General features: G+C 39.5%; 2 protein-coding genes across 2 annotated transcripts; one reads left to right on the top strand and one right to left on the bottom strand.

Annotated features, from left to right (window-relative positions):
• The first annotated feature begins 1,652 nt into the window (after positions 1 to 1,652).
• Positions 1,653 to 7,008, top strand: LOC307036621 (uncharacterized protein). The gene is made up of 6 exons (XM_079677098.1): positions 1,653 to 1,832; positions 3,913 to 4,134; positions 4,303 to 4,395; positions 4,516 to 4,584; positions 4,956 to 5,067; positions 5,136 to 7,008. The coding sequence occupies exons 2-6, from the start codon at positions 4,042 to 4,044 to the stop codon at positions 5,906 to 5,908; spliced, it is 1,140 nt and encodes a 379-aa protein (XP_079533224.1). The 5' UTR covers positions 1,653 to 1,832; positions 3,913 to 4,041; the 3' UTR covers positions 5,909 to 7,008.
• On the bottom strand, positions 6,745 to 12,392 carry LOC307036620 (histone H4 transcription factor). Its single transcript, XM_079677097.1, has 10 exons — positions 12,267 to 12,392; positions 11,674 to 11,862; positions 10,966 to 11,192; positions 10,762 to 10,873; positions 9,597 to 9,749; positions 9,430 to 9,504; positions 8,711 to 8,831; positions 7,984 to 8,122; positions 7,753 to 7,877; positions 6,745 to 7,590 (listed from the first exon to the last, which is right to left on the bottom strand). The coding sequence occupies exons 2-10, from the start codon at positions 11,822 to 11,824 to the stop codon at positions 7,170 to 7,172; spliced, it is 1,524 nt and encodes a 507-aa protein (XP_079533223.1). The 5' UTR covers positions 11,825 to 11,862; positions 12,267 to 12,392; the 3' UTR covers positions 6,745 to 7,169.
• Between the last annotated feature and the right edge of the window lie 883 nt (positions 12,393 to 13,275).

Genomic DNA, 13,275 nt, shown 5'->3' with positions numbered 1-13,275 from the left:
CATCTTTTACCAAGGTTTTTACCTCCTCGTTACATTGTGACAATCAAACAATTATTTCCCTCTGGTGTACATTTCTAATATATAATCAATAATTAATTGGTGGAATTCCCCAGTAAAAAAAACAACCCTGAGGGCTTTTTCCTCTCGGTTGCTGCTAACAGAAGCAAAAACACACCCACATACAATATATGTGGGGCAGTGTCATTACCTTCAGGGGAGGGAAGCTGAACATGTCTAATCTTGCTTCAGATATTACTGTCAAAACGAAACTAAAGCTTACAGTAATATCACATTCACTCAGGGCCTCCTGCTCACAGCTGCTGAGAGAAGACTGCTTGTTTTCCCTCTGCTAAACAGTGACCCCTATTGTAGTTAAATATAACAGACCTTTAAACTCTTTAATGTCAGTTTACCAAACCATTTAGTATATAAGTATAGAGCTACGTGAAATGTAATGCATTCTAAATTGTGGATTATACTAAATTATATTGAAATGATTTATTTTGGTTTTGATTATATAACCCAATATAGAAACCTCTGTATTAATGCACCACCATTCAGAAAAATATATTGGCAAACCCTTCATTTGGTTTCAAAATCTCTTTATGTGGAAGTGCTTAAGGTACAAAGTCATCATTATATTTATGCAAAGCCAATAATGATACGGTCTACTTTTGCTAACTTTAAGAAAAACAAAGTAGCTCCAACAATATTTTAAGAGCAGTGTGTGAACAAGATGAGAATACACTATTGAGCTCTAAGTTGTCCAATAGTTTTGGCACACCAGTGTATTGGGGTCATAAAGGTTAATGGTTTGGGGCCTGGTGAGTGTTGTTCCTCAACATAGCATTAGAGGTAACCCCATGCTAAACAAGATTTGGATGGTTAGTGAGAATGGAATTAGCTAATCAAGGAGAACATGTCATCCCAAAGCCTCATCCAATCACCGTCTTAGGTTTTTCTTAATGGGATCCAATTGAAGGGTAGCCCAGTTTGTCTGGGGCAAATTCAGGACAAGCTTGAGACACATAGCACATTGAAGAATTCAATTCAATGATCCGTTTCGAATAATTCAATCAGGAAACACTAACGGTGAAGCCTTATTTGGTGTTGATAGGTTTAACTAATTTCAGTAGTAAAACATTAAAATGGTAATGGAATTACTGGAATAAAGACAACACCATTTGATCTATACCCTCAAATGTTAGTATTTTTACCAATATTATCTGCATATGTCTGTGTGTTATCCATGTGGAAAAGGAACATGTGTAGTTGTGGGCAATACATCTATTCATCCTTTCTTTAAGATGCTGTATTTATTATCATTGTGGTGAACTCCTGAGTGATTCAAGTTATATTCTTTTTAAATAAATGATAATATACCTTACATTTCTATAGGTTTGCAAATAAACCTTACATAATAAAAAAAAACATATATTTATTATATCATTTAACCTTATCTTAAAAAACCCTCTCCTCTCACATAAACTGTATTCCTCTAAACTAAAGGGTTTAGGGAGCTAATGGGATTGGGTTAAGCCATTAGGGTTAGTTAATGGTCTTTCCTAGTGTTGGTAAGTAACACTGACTAATTGACTAAAGGGCAACAGACAGCTGACACTGGCTCACAGCAACAGGTGTTCCTGAACTGATGTCAGTGTTCTGGTTCTGCTGAGAGACGACAAGCAGGGTTCATTGTCCTGTTAGTAGCTGAAGTAAAAAGGTTGATGTCTTCTAACTTTGTTGGTTGATAGAGAAGCTGACGGGGCTGGATGTTGTTAACTGGACTATAACCCTCAAACATCAGGACGTCTTTTACTGTGCCTCATCAGGTAAGAAACACATTTACAGAGTCTGCCATAGAGTTTGCATCATCAAACAGTCAGATGGATGCCAGCTATTAAATGATGTATTATTTTGTGTAGGAGGTAGGCTATGTTTCTTTCTAAATATAAAAGCTTTAACCCTTATGTTGTGTTCGGGTCTCCCGTGACCCGGTCTGGGAAGACCCAGTAGAATTGTTGTGGGTGACTCAAGGTCAAATTTGGCCCAATCAAGATTCATCTTTGACTTTAGACACCCCTCCCCCACCCCCTTCATCCACTGTAACAATAATTTTTTGCAACATGCACCTGGCCCCCCATCCCCCGCCCCCACAGCAACCCGACCTTTCTCAAATAATATGTACACTAACACTTGAACCTGAACACACACATGCACGTGTGCAATATGTGGTGTAATGTGTTTTGGGGCCATACAATACAATTACAACAGGATTGTACGGTTATGAATGCATAATACGTCTTTTATGATGTAGTTAAAACATTGGATGGTAGTCATTTTTTGTGTGTGTTTTGGACTGAAATAAATCATGGGTCAAAATGTACCCGCGAACACCATGAACGGTAACAGCTTTCGAACACAACACAAGGGTTAAAACAATGATTTACACATTATCTCTCAAGCAAGGGGGACTTTTTTTTAACAGGTTATCCATCTGTTGTTCTAACTGTTTAGTGCTTCAATCAACAGTTAATAGGCTAATCAATAGTTATTTTATCTTCCAAATTATCTATTCAATCTGTATTCTATTAAATCATTTGTTCTATAGGTTGTAAAATCAAATCAATTAAAGAGCCTCCAGAGTCCTTTAACGTTTTGTCTGTTTAAACCAGCAGACTAAAATATAACTGTGGGTTTTAAATCCTTTTGGAACTTTTTTTATGTAAGTATTAAGATTTGACTGATGTATAATGTATGGTGCTTTGAGGAAAGTACTCTGAGGCCTCATGCATGCAGTTTGGGCTTCTGACAAACGGTTCCTTTATCAGATTAAGAGATTTCTTTGGCACGCTGACATGGGCGAAGTTTAGAGAACATAGGATGTCTAACCTCCAGCTAATCTTGTCTTTATGAGAAAGGAGGGATCAGGCTATTGGATTGCTTTGGCCTAAAGGGGTTAAACAGGCACTGACACAAACAGCAGGATAAAGGAGATCCTCATAAGGAAGGAAGGAAGGATACCTGCACCAACTTTATCTGAAATGTTCTTGCCCAGTACACAGTAAATTCAAAGTAGGGCCTCACTGTCACTACTTATATTCAGAGATGGCAAAAGTACACACATCCTTTACTCAAGTAGAAGTACAGATACTTGTGTTTGAAAATACTCTGGTAAAAGTACTGACTAAACGTCTTTACTCAAGTAAAAGTAAAGAAGTATGGGCTTCGAAATGTACTAAAGTAAAAATTACCCATAACTACCAGCTGTTTTAAAGAGTAACTGACCTCCCTTTATATTAATAGAACAATAATGTCATTGTTAGCTAATGAATGTTTCGATGCTGAACAACGGCAACATGACAACGTTTTCATTGGTCCCTCTTCTCTAGAGAAGACCAGGAAATGATGGATACACGGATCGTGTTCAAATCAATAGGCACGCAATGACTCTAAATAATAATGATCAGGCCACCAAACACAAATTAAAACTAAAGTAACAAACCTGTTTTGAAAATGTAAGAAGTAGAAAGTACAGGTATTTGTGTTAAAAATGTAAGAAGTAAAAGTAAAAAGTCGTCAGAAAAATAGGTAGTGGAGTAAAGCACTGATACCAGAACAATTTACTTAAGTACAGTAACAAAGTATTTGTACTCCACTACTTCCCATCTCTACTTATTCACACAGAATAATTGCATTCACAGTGATCACTCACAGCGGTTATAATCATGTGTTCTTGGAAAGGATGGATCCTTAATTAATTAAATGGATTGCCATACTGGGTTCCTAAATTGGATTACTGTTCGTAATGCAATTTAATTTAATTTAAGATAATGTCATTTGCATGTGATTTGCATAGTTGTGTGTAAAATATTGTTCACTTTTTCATGCCGTGTGTGTCTCGACTATAAGGTTCATCCCTGATCGGAAGGAAGAGATCCGTCTGCATTTGTGACCATTAGGTGTTCAACCAGCCAGGAGCAAGTCCACTCATTCAAGTTCCTCAAGCTCCAAAACTAACTGGCTCTTCAACATCTTCCCATGCATCAGTATGTTCACCAGCATGCCTACAATCCCATCATGCTCCACTCCTTGACCACCACACCTGCTCAGATGGGATCTCAGGACAATAATGTAAGCAGATGTGTCACTTTACTTAGCAGTGATGGTAATCAAAAAGTACCGATGTTCATCTGAGGTCTATTCTGTAATGTTATTTGATGTTTGAATGCCATTATTAGCTTATTGCCACTAAGTGTGCACAAATAATTTAAAGATGTTGTCTTTAACCTCTTGCTACAGTTCAACATGCACCTCCCCAGAGCGAGGACGAGGCGCTCTTTTGCTCCTGTCACTGCCTTTCACAAAGCAGCGCAGGCACCCTTCAGTTCAACAGTGAGTCCAACATGCACCGATAACAACTGACATGTCAACCAAGCTAAAAGTCAAGCTACTTTCTTACTTTGGTACATTTTGTCTAACACCTCTGACAGTTTGTTGCATTTATTTGTTCAGAAACGAGGGAGATGTGGCGCCCTGCATGTCAGGATTGCATGGAGGATATATTACCAGAAGCAAATCAAGGTAATAAGTAATTGCATCAAATTGTATTCACATAAACTGATACATTAGAAGTTATTTGTACACATTCTCCTTATTTTGTGGCTGAAACTCAAGTCAATGAAACTTGATTTAGGGATTTTATGTCTGAATAAAAATAAGCCATAGTATGAAAAAGTGTTTTGTTTAATATAATAATAGATCCAAAAGCTTTAAGTCGTCAGTTGACAGGCATAATAACACACTTAATTTAAAGGAGCAATACATATAGTAAACATCATATTGTGCATTATCTTTTGTTGTACTGAAATGTTTTCTTTTGACTGTGGTTGTGATTAGTTATTTCCTATCTAATTCCAAAACCAATGTTGTGCTTTAAAAACTTTATCCACCAGGAAATACAGCAGAAACCCAACAGTTTCCATCAAGATCTGACATCTGAGTATCCTGCATCCAGTTTACCTGACAAGGAATCGGAGCAGCCCTCCTGCTTTCAGCCAAAGATTGGTGAGTTCAGTTTGCAACTGTATTATATTTGTCAAACTATTGAAACTGAACTGCTTCTCCTTTCTTAGACTCTCCCTATAGACATCCTGCATTTGGAAACACAAGTGACAGAAGTGAGCCAGGAAAAACAGCAGGACATTCAAACCTCTTCAACAGAAGATATCCCGCTGAATATTTCCAATCATTACCAGCACCTTACAGCCATACTAACAAAAGGGAGAAACTGGAACAGCCCCTAATCCTGAACCGGAGAGAGGAACTTGATGAAAAAGAGAAACACGGGAGCCAACAAGTTGAAACAACAGACACTTCACCTCCAAGAGACAAATATTTGAATCCAACTCCTGAACCTGAACGCAGCGGATCACATGGCAGGAAGAGGCAGCTTGAAGGTTTCAGCTCCATTCAATGTAAGAGGGCGAAGCAAGAAATTGTAGATGACAGGTCTGATCCATCTCCGCGCAGTACAACTCACACCATGCCAGAGCAACACATAAACACACATGCTTTGTCCGGCCTGTATCCGAACAGCAGTAGATGTCATGTCACTAGAACACTTGTCACTTATCCAGGATCTGACATGCATCCCCACCTAACTGCTTCATGGGATCCAATTGGGGGTGTTTACAAGATCATGGATCTCTACTCTAGACAACATCTCCTAAAAGATTATTCTTTGAATACCTGCAGAGCGATCAAGGTACCTCCTGTTGCAATGAGGCAAAGAGAGACTTTTGGTTACTATGCGCCGCCTCTTTATTTCCCTCTTGCTTTGATGCAACAGCAATCTTTTTACCTCAGTTCACGTCACATGAACAGTCATCTCCATCATCCTGGCTGACTGACAACATCCTACCTGAGGCCCTGAGAGGAAAGTAGATATTCCCATGAGATAGATTACCCATTACTTCCTGTCTGATAGATTCACTTGTCACATTGCTTCACATTATTTCAACAGGCCTCCAGTGTCCAGGATGTAGAAAAAACTGTGGACGTGGATATCTATTGATTCATTTATCAAAAAAATATACTCTTTGCATTAAACAGCTTCATTTGAGCAACAAATATTATGAACAAACATTGATTTCTTAAATGCCTTTTGGCGACTTTATAGTCATACTTATCTGTAATGCTTCCCTTTGATTGAAAGGTTGTTGTTTTTAAGTTATAAGATATATTAGGATGCATGTGGTTGTTTGATTTTTTTGGCCAGGTGATCAATTCTCTTGTTTGGAAGGAAAGAAGTTTAAAAAAGATAATTGCAAATCTGCCAAACTAAAAGGAAATGCAGCTGATAGTCTCTGTGATTTGCGCATTAAGCTTAATTTAGTATGTTCTACAATGTTTACAATGATATAATAATACATGCTATCATGCTGATGTTAGCATGTATCATTTTCACCATGATCACCATCTTAGTTTTAAAGTAATTGGCACTTAACACAAAGTAAAGCTGAAGGGAACGGCATTAGGTATTTGGTCATAAACCAAAGTATGGACAAACTCATTTTGGGGCTATTTTGCCGTTTCATTACAAAGTTAAGCCAAGAAGAGAGGAAACGGGGAGATAGAGGGGACGACATATTGAACTGGATAAAAAGACAGGACTTAAATCCTATTGGCTTTCATACAGGGGGGGGGGGGGTAAGAACAAAAACAACAACAAGAAAATGTTACTTTAGTATCAAAAATGTATTTCAAATTTGTAACACTAAATTCAAGCAGCATTAAAACAATACATCAAAAAATAATGTCTTCTGAAAGCCTCTGTCGGGCATGGAACACACTGTGGAACAAGGTGTGTTAAGAATTAAATGTATAAGGAACTAACTTCATAGTGCTTCCAGTTATTCTCATTCATGTCAACTTGGTCAGAAACATTAACCGGCATCCCTTAGATAGGAAGCATCACAAAGCCAAGGCATTGTAGGTAATAAGAGCTGCTCCAATGAAAATGGGCCCTCCTAAAAGGTAAATAAAACCACACTAAAAGCTCTTGAGACCACGCGAAAGCTTTGGGTATAAAACAGTTCTGGTCCCTGATGGCCCTCACACAGCAACAAATAGCGCAACAGGCAGTGGTGCAGTGGAGCAGGCAGGGGTCACACCACGTCCATGCCCAGGCCCCTCGCCACCTCCGTCAGGGCCTGCACCGCCCCCGACGTCCCGATGCCGTCACAGTCCTCCTGCGACGACCCCCCAGGCTCCTCCTCGATGAGAGGGATGGTGCTCATCACGCAGTAGACCGGAGAGTCGCTTCCTCGGGGGCTCGGCTGAGACGAGACGTCCTCCGCTCCAGAGAGATCCGAGCCGTACGAGGAGGAGGAGCTGGAGGAGGGCGAGGAGGACCCTGCGGGGGAGCTCCGGCTGCTCTCCGGTGGGACGGCAGCCCTCTTCGTTCTCTGACTTTTCCGAAGGCTCTGCGGCTTTTTGGCCATGTTCTTCATGATCTCATTCGTCACTTCCACAGTCTCAAACCGCACCATGTTCACTTTTAGGAAGCCGTCTACGTCTTTTCTGTAACTGTGAAGAAAGCATGTGGAACAAACTCGGATCAAATATGGATTATTTCAACTTTTAAATCACTTAAATTGCATTTGATGTCTCTTCCCCCCCCCTCCAAGGATGAGAAGATGAGTGGATAAAGAAATGGTGGTTTCAGTTTTAATTGCTGTTGTGACTTACCGAAAGCGGGAATGTCCAGACGGCCATTTGAGCTCGTGCTTCTTGCGGAGGTGAAGTGTGAGAGTGTAACACCAGGAGAAGACCTTATCACAGATATGGCATTTATATTTGGATATCCCTCCGACCTGTTTGTGTACATCATGGAATCATGTAAACAACACAGTTCTGTAACTCTCAATGAGGTTAAAGCAGGTTGTCATTGCAATCAAAATAGGTTTTACACTAACAAACCTGGTGCACTCTCTTGTAGTGGTAGCTCATGGTTGGAAATGTGTGACAGGAATAATCACAGCCCTCCACTGTACAGTGATACACGGTGCCCTCATTGTGAACCTCGGTGTGCTTCTGCAGGTCGCGCTGGTTCTTAAATCTGAAAAGGAAAGAATAAAGGTACTCTTTAAACATAACATACTCAAAGAATATGTTCAAATTCTGCAACTGAGATGACAAAGAAATATACCAGAGGAATTGCATTAATAGGACAATCACTCCAAAATGTTGAATACATTTGTTACTAAAAGGTTTTTTCCATCGTTTGGTAATCGAATAAAAAGCTAACGTGGATCAGGATATTCTGGGTTTTTTCCATGTTTCAGGTCTGTACAGAGTAGATATTAAGGGCTATTTGGTTACAAATGCAAGTAAAAGGATCCATGCTACGACAAATAGCCCAACAGTATGTTAAGAAATGTAAAGTGTGGTCCACCTCTTTTTTTAACTTCTCAGTTGCAGAAAGAAATGTGAAATAAACGTTTGAATAATTTGATGACATTTATTTTTACAAATAAACTGACTAACAGGTTCTGAAGGATAACCCTGAGTGATAAAGCATTTTAAAAGGTATTTTATTGAAGCTTGATATTGTTTTTAATGCTAAACATACGTGAAGACACAATTCAGGGGTGGCTGTAAACAACATTTGTCAGCTGGACATCCAATCAGCTGTCCAAAGATCTACCTCTTGTCGCAGAAGTCGCACGGGAAGGGCCGCTCGTCACAGTGGCGAAATCTGATGTGGATCTTCAGAGCTGCCAAAGTGGTGCAGGTCATGTCACAGAAGGGACACTTCACCTGGTTCACTGGAGTAAAAGAGAGCAACTATTAGATATAATACTTGCCAAATATGTCTGTGTCTATGGCTTGGACATTGTTAACTCTCGCAACATTATTATTTTCATTAGCCCTTCACTGTCCGGCAGTGGTTCAGTCAGTAGGGGCTTGGACTGTGAGCCGTAGGGTCGCCGGTTCAAGTCCCCGACCAGACCTAAATATGGAGTGTGGACTGCTATTTGAGCAGGTCTCCCTTGAAAAAGAGATCAATGATCTCATTCATCTGTATAAATAAAGGTTTGAAATTAAATGAAATGAGGTCCCAGTTCACCTCCTGCCCTGCCGTGGTGCCCTTGAGCAAGGCACCGGACATCCCCCCCACTCCCATTGCTCCCAGGGCGCAGTAAAATAGCTGCCCACTGCTCCTAGTAGTTAAGATGGATTAAATGCAGAGGCGAAATGTCACTGTGTGCATGTATGTGTGACCATTAAAGAGGCTTTCATCCCTCCAATTCTATCTTCTATCTAAACCTGACTGTATCCACGCCTAACTCAACAGCACACTAAATCCTCTTTTCATACCCACAAGGTAACAAAGTTGTAGAATAGATTTTAGAAAGTGCTTACCATGCTGACGAACATGATCCCTCAACAGCCTCTCGTTGGAAAAAGCTTTGCCACAATGTTCACACACCAGTGAATCTGCTCAAATTAGAGGTAAAGGAACACAATTCAGTATAGAGGCAATACTATCAGATCTATCTGCATCGTGGAAATAATGAAGAGTCCTTCACCTATTGGCTCGGCCTGCCTGTGCAGGTGGTCGAACAACTTAGTGTTGCTGGAGAACATGTTGCCACACGTCGGGCAAGCCACCAATCTCTCCTGAGTGTGGCTCCGCATGTGCTCCCTCAGACGGTATCGGATTTTGAAGGAAGCATCGCAGCCTGTAAAAGAAATATGAGGTTCAGATAAGATCAAACTTAAAGGCTCAATTCAAGTCCAACTCCAACATTCTCCCCCTACCCATTTCAACTCCGTTCGCACCGTTATAAAACCCTCAAAGAGCGAGTCTGCATGGGTCCTGACTTAATAACCGGCAATACCTGACCAAGTGCAACACTGTTTGTGTCAGACATAAAACACATTGTGTGCGTAGTTCCATTGTCATACAGATGTTAACAACTTTAAGATGACTTTGTATTTTTGTATACTTCATCTGGTACACAGAAGGTGTGTGCATTTGATTGTCAAGTTTTTTGGTATTTACAGGTACTGTTGCAAAAAAAAAAAAGGCTCATAAACATCTGATTTAGCAAAAAAAGGAACGCCTTTAAAGATTTTTGATGGTTTATTATAATTATAACGTAGTGCTGCTCGATTTAGGCAAAAATCATAATCTCGATTATTCGGGTCAATAATTGATATCACGATTATTAAAAACGATTATCCATTTACTTTGAAAACATACATTTATTGGGAGAAAAAAATGTGAACAGTATGTTTTTAACAGTTGATTACCCTGAACTTTAAGTATAATTCAACTGAAAAACCAATAAAAATAAACAATTAAAAATAAAAATAAATAAAATAAATAATCGTTCTATTTTGATTATGTTGTTTTTATAATCGTTGCAAGCCAAAATCGTAATTGCGTTTAAAATAAGATTAATTGAGCAGCCCTATTATAACGTATAATTTTTTAGCCCGAGAAAAGCTGATTCTCAATCATTGTTGCAAAAGTTCCGTTTTGTTTTTGCCAGGAGATAGGGGAGATGTTCCAAAGCTTACTGCTGTATCTACACCCTCTACCTGAATACAAGGAGCCTCATTCAGCTGTGAGTATGACTACAGATGGAGTTCACTCTGTCACAGAGAAGGAGTGTGTAGGGGATGCTTTTGAATTGGGCTGAAGTTATAATAGGAACATCTCATTGATCTGTTTTGACTTTGTTATACCTGTCCAGGGGCATAAGAAAGTCTGCTGCTGATGAGGGAGGGACTGTGGCTCAGCACTTTCAACGTGATTGTCCACGTGTCGGTAAAACCACTCAGGATTGTTAAATGTACTCTGTGTAAAAGAAGAATATAACTTAATTAATATTGGTGCTATCAATCATTTGATAACCAATGGATCATTCTAATTAAAAAGGAAAAACCTACATCACAGTGTTCCCATTGGCAGACGTATCCATCCGACCCTTCGGGAACCAGGTTGCTGCTGTGCAGACCTTCGTTGCAGCTGGGTAGGTCGGAGCGGGACTTGAGAAGCCTCGCCCCGACGAACTTCAGCTTACCGTGATAGTTGTGGAAGTGAGCGTGGACCTCCAGCTCCGCAGGGCAGCCCATGGCTAGAAATTGACACCCTTTCCAGAGACAAGCATACTCGTCTAAACAAAGAAAGGGAAGGAGTTACAACTTTAGTTTAGAAATGACTGTTTTTGTGTACAGGGAGCTCGCTGAGATTTGATTGAGTAGATCTGGGCGATCACCTAAACATTTACAGACATAAACCTTTATGACTAGTATATTTCTTCAGACTAGTTGTTGCCCTATTGCAAAAAAGGACAGTGTTTTTGTACTACATTGTAACCCAGAGACACTGTAAATAAGAGTGTACACATGTCGTTAATGCATTTTAAGTTACAAAAGATAACCTTTTCCTGTAGTTAGCACCATACATAAGCAATACATTAGCCTATAGTAAGACTAACAACACTGACCTGGTGTGAACATTGTTACAGATGATTTAGAATGAGTTGTCCTAACTACATAAAGGTTAGAATGACTGAAAGGTCATATTTATTTCCAGCCTTACAAGTGACATAGCATGATCCTTTAGTTTGTCTTGTATGATCCTCAGTTACTCACCAAGCTCCTCTAAGGCGTCGTTGTCTCCCAGGTAGTCCTTTAAATGCAGAGCCATATGATCGCTGAGCTCCTCCACGGTGCAGCCCCTGAAGTCGCATGAATCCCACTCACACATCACCTCAAAATTGTCTAGTCTCTTAGTTGTCATCATTATGGTGATTAATATGAGCTCAGCTGCTGCTAACAATCCTGAATGAGAATCAGAATTGGTTAGTTAGCATATGATAATAGCAAGATGTTGAAATGTATACACCGGTTAAACGGACATAACCTAAAGTTAGCTGAGAACTGATTCTCTTTTCTAACTGAAAGCTGCACTCACTCAAATCCGTTTGGAGTGGCTTTTTATCCTCATTTAGAAGATAGTGGTTTTTCAAATGCTGATTATGTATAGTAGTCTGTTGTGTTAATCTAGCTAAGAGTTAGCATGTTGTCTAGCTAACGCTTAACCTGTCACTGGTTTGCACTCTGCGGACTTTTCCTAAAAACAGCAAACGTATATGGTTTACAGTTTGACATCTTAATGGTCGATTTGTAAACACATACTTATGTTTCTGTCGTTATACACGACGTTAAATAAATGGTTCTCTTACGAGTATGAATATCCCTGCCTGCAGCAGCTGAGCCTCTTCCCTCCTCTCAGCTTGTCTGGCTTTGTTTATTTCCGGTCACTATCATCCTTCTTCTTCGATGTAAAAATGGCGGCTAGCATCCCAAATATTGCTTTGCCGCCCACTACTGGATTTAATCTAAAACTCTACTTAATACAATAATTAAAAAACCTCCTTCCCCCCAATTACTCACGTTGTTATTAATATTACGTCTTTCATTTCAACATATCCTTGCTGCACATCATGTATAGTTTATCAGATTGCCATCAGAGTTTGTATTCCTGACATAGCAACCATGACCATGGTTACTGCAGTATGATGCACTCCCACACTTGTCATGTTGTGATAATAGGTTTATTTTCCTGGTAGCTATTTGGATGTACATGTTAACAATGGAGATCCGAGCCAGGGAAGTAGAGAGATAATCACACCATCAAGCAAGGGGACACCTTCAATGACTTGATTTTGCAAAGATGGAAATCTAATCTACTTTGCTTGGCATGCGGAAACCTTACTTTGTATCCAGTTTACATGATGCTTTGAGATTGTGTAAGAGATCCTATCCACTAGAGGTCATCATTTGCTGATCATCAGCACCACAATATGCAATGTGTTGTGTGTCAAGAAATACAATATTTTCTCAAGGGTGCTTGCCAAAGAATGGTTTGGTGCAGACTCATAAACCTCTACAGCGCTGTTGTTTAGTTTACATTTTATGATTATTTAGGGTTCTTTTGTTCCCTTTTTGAAACTGCAAGTTAGTTTTTCCACATAAAAAATGTTACACCACTAAATCATGTAGAATATTTAATATCAAGTATATCAATTCTCTATTGAACCTTTTTTAACACAATAAAATAACCATAGGTAGAGCTGTATCCAGTCAGACAAGTCTTTTATAGAAGGGATGGAGCTTAGGCAGACTCAGTGCCATTACTGAGCTGTTATTCAATATTTTATGCTGTTCTGCAAGCATAAGGGCCCATAACAA

The sequence above is a fragment of the Notothenia rossii genome, assembly GCF_949606895.1.
Source record: "Notothenia rossii genome assembly, chromosome: 4".
NCBI lineage: Eukaryota > Metazoa > Chordata > Actinopteri > Perciformes > Nototheniidae > Notothenia > Notothenia rossii.
The sequence above is the reverse complement of the archived record's forward strand: the minus strand, read 5'-3'. Positions and strand labels throughout refer to the sequence as shown.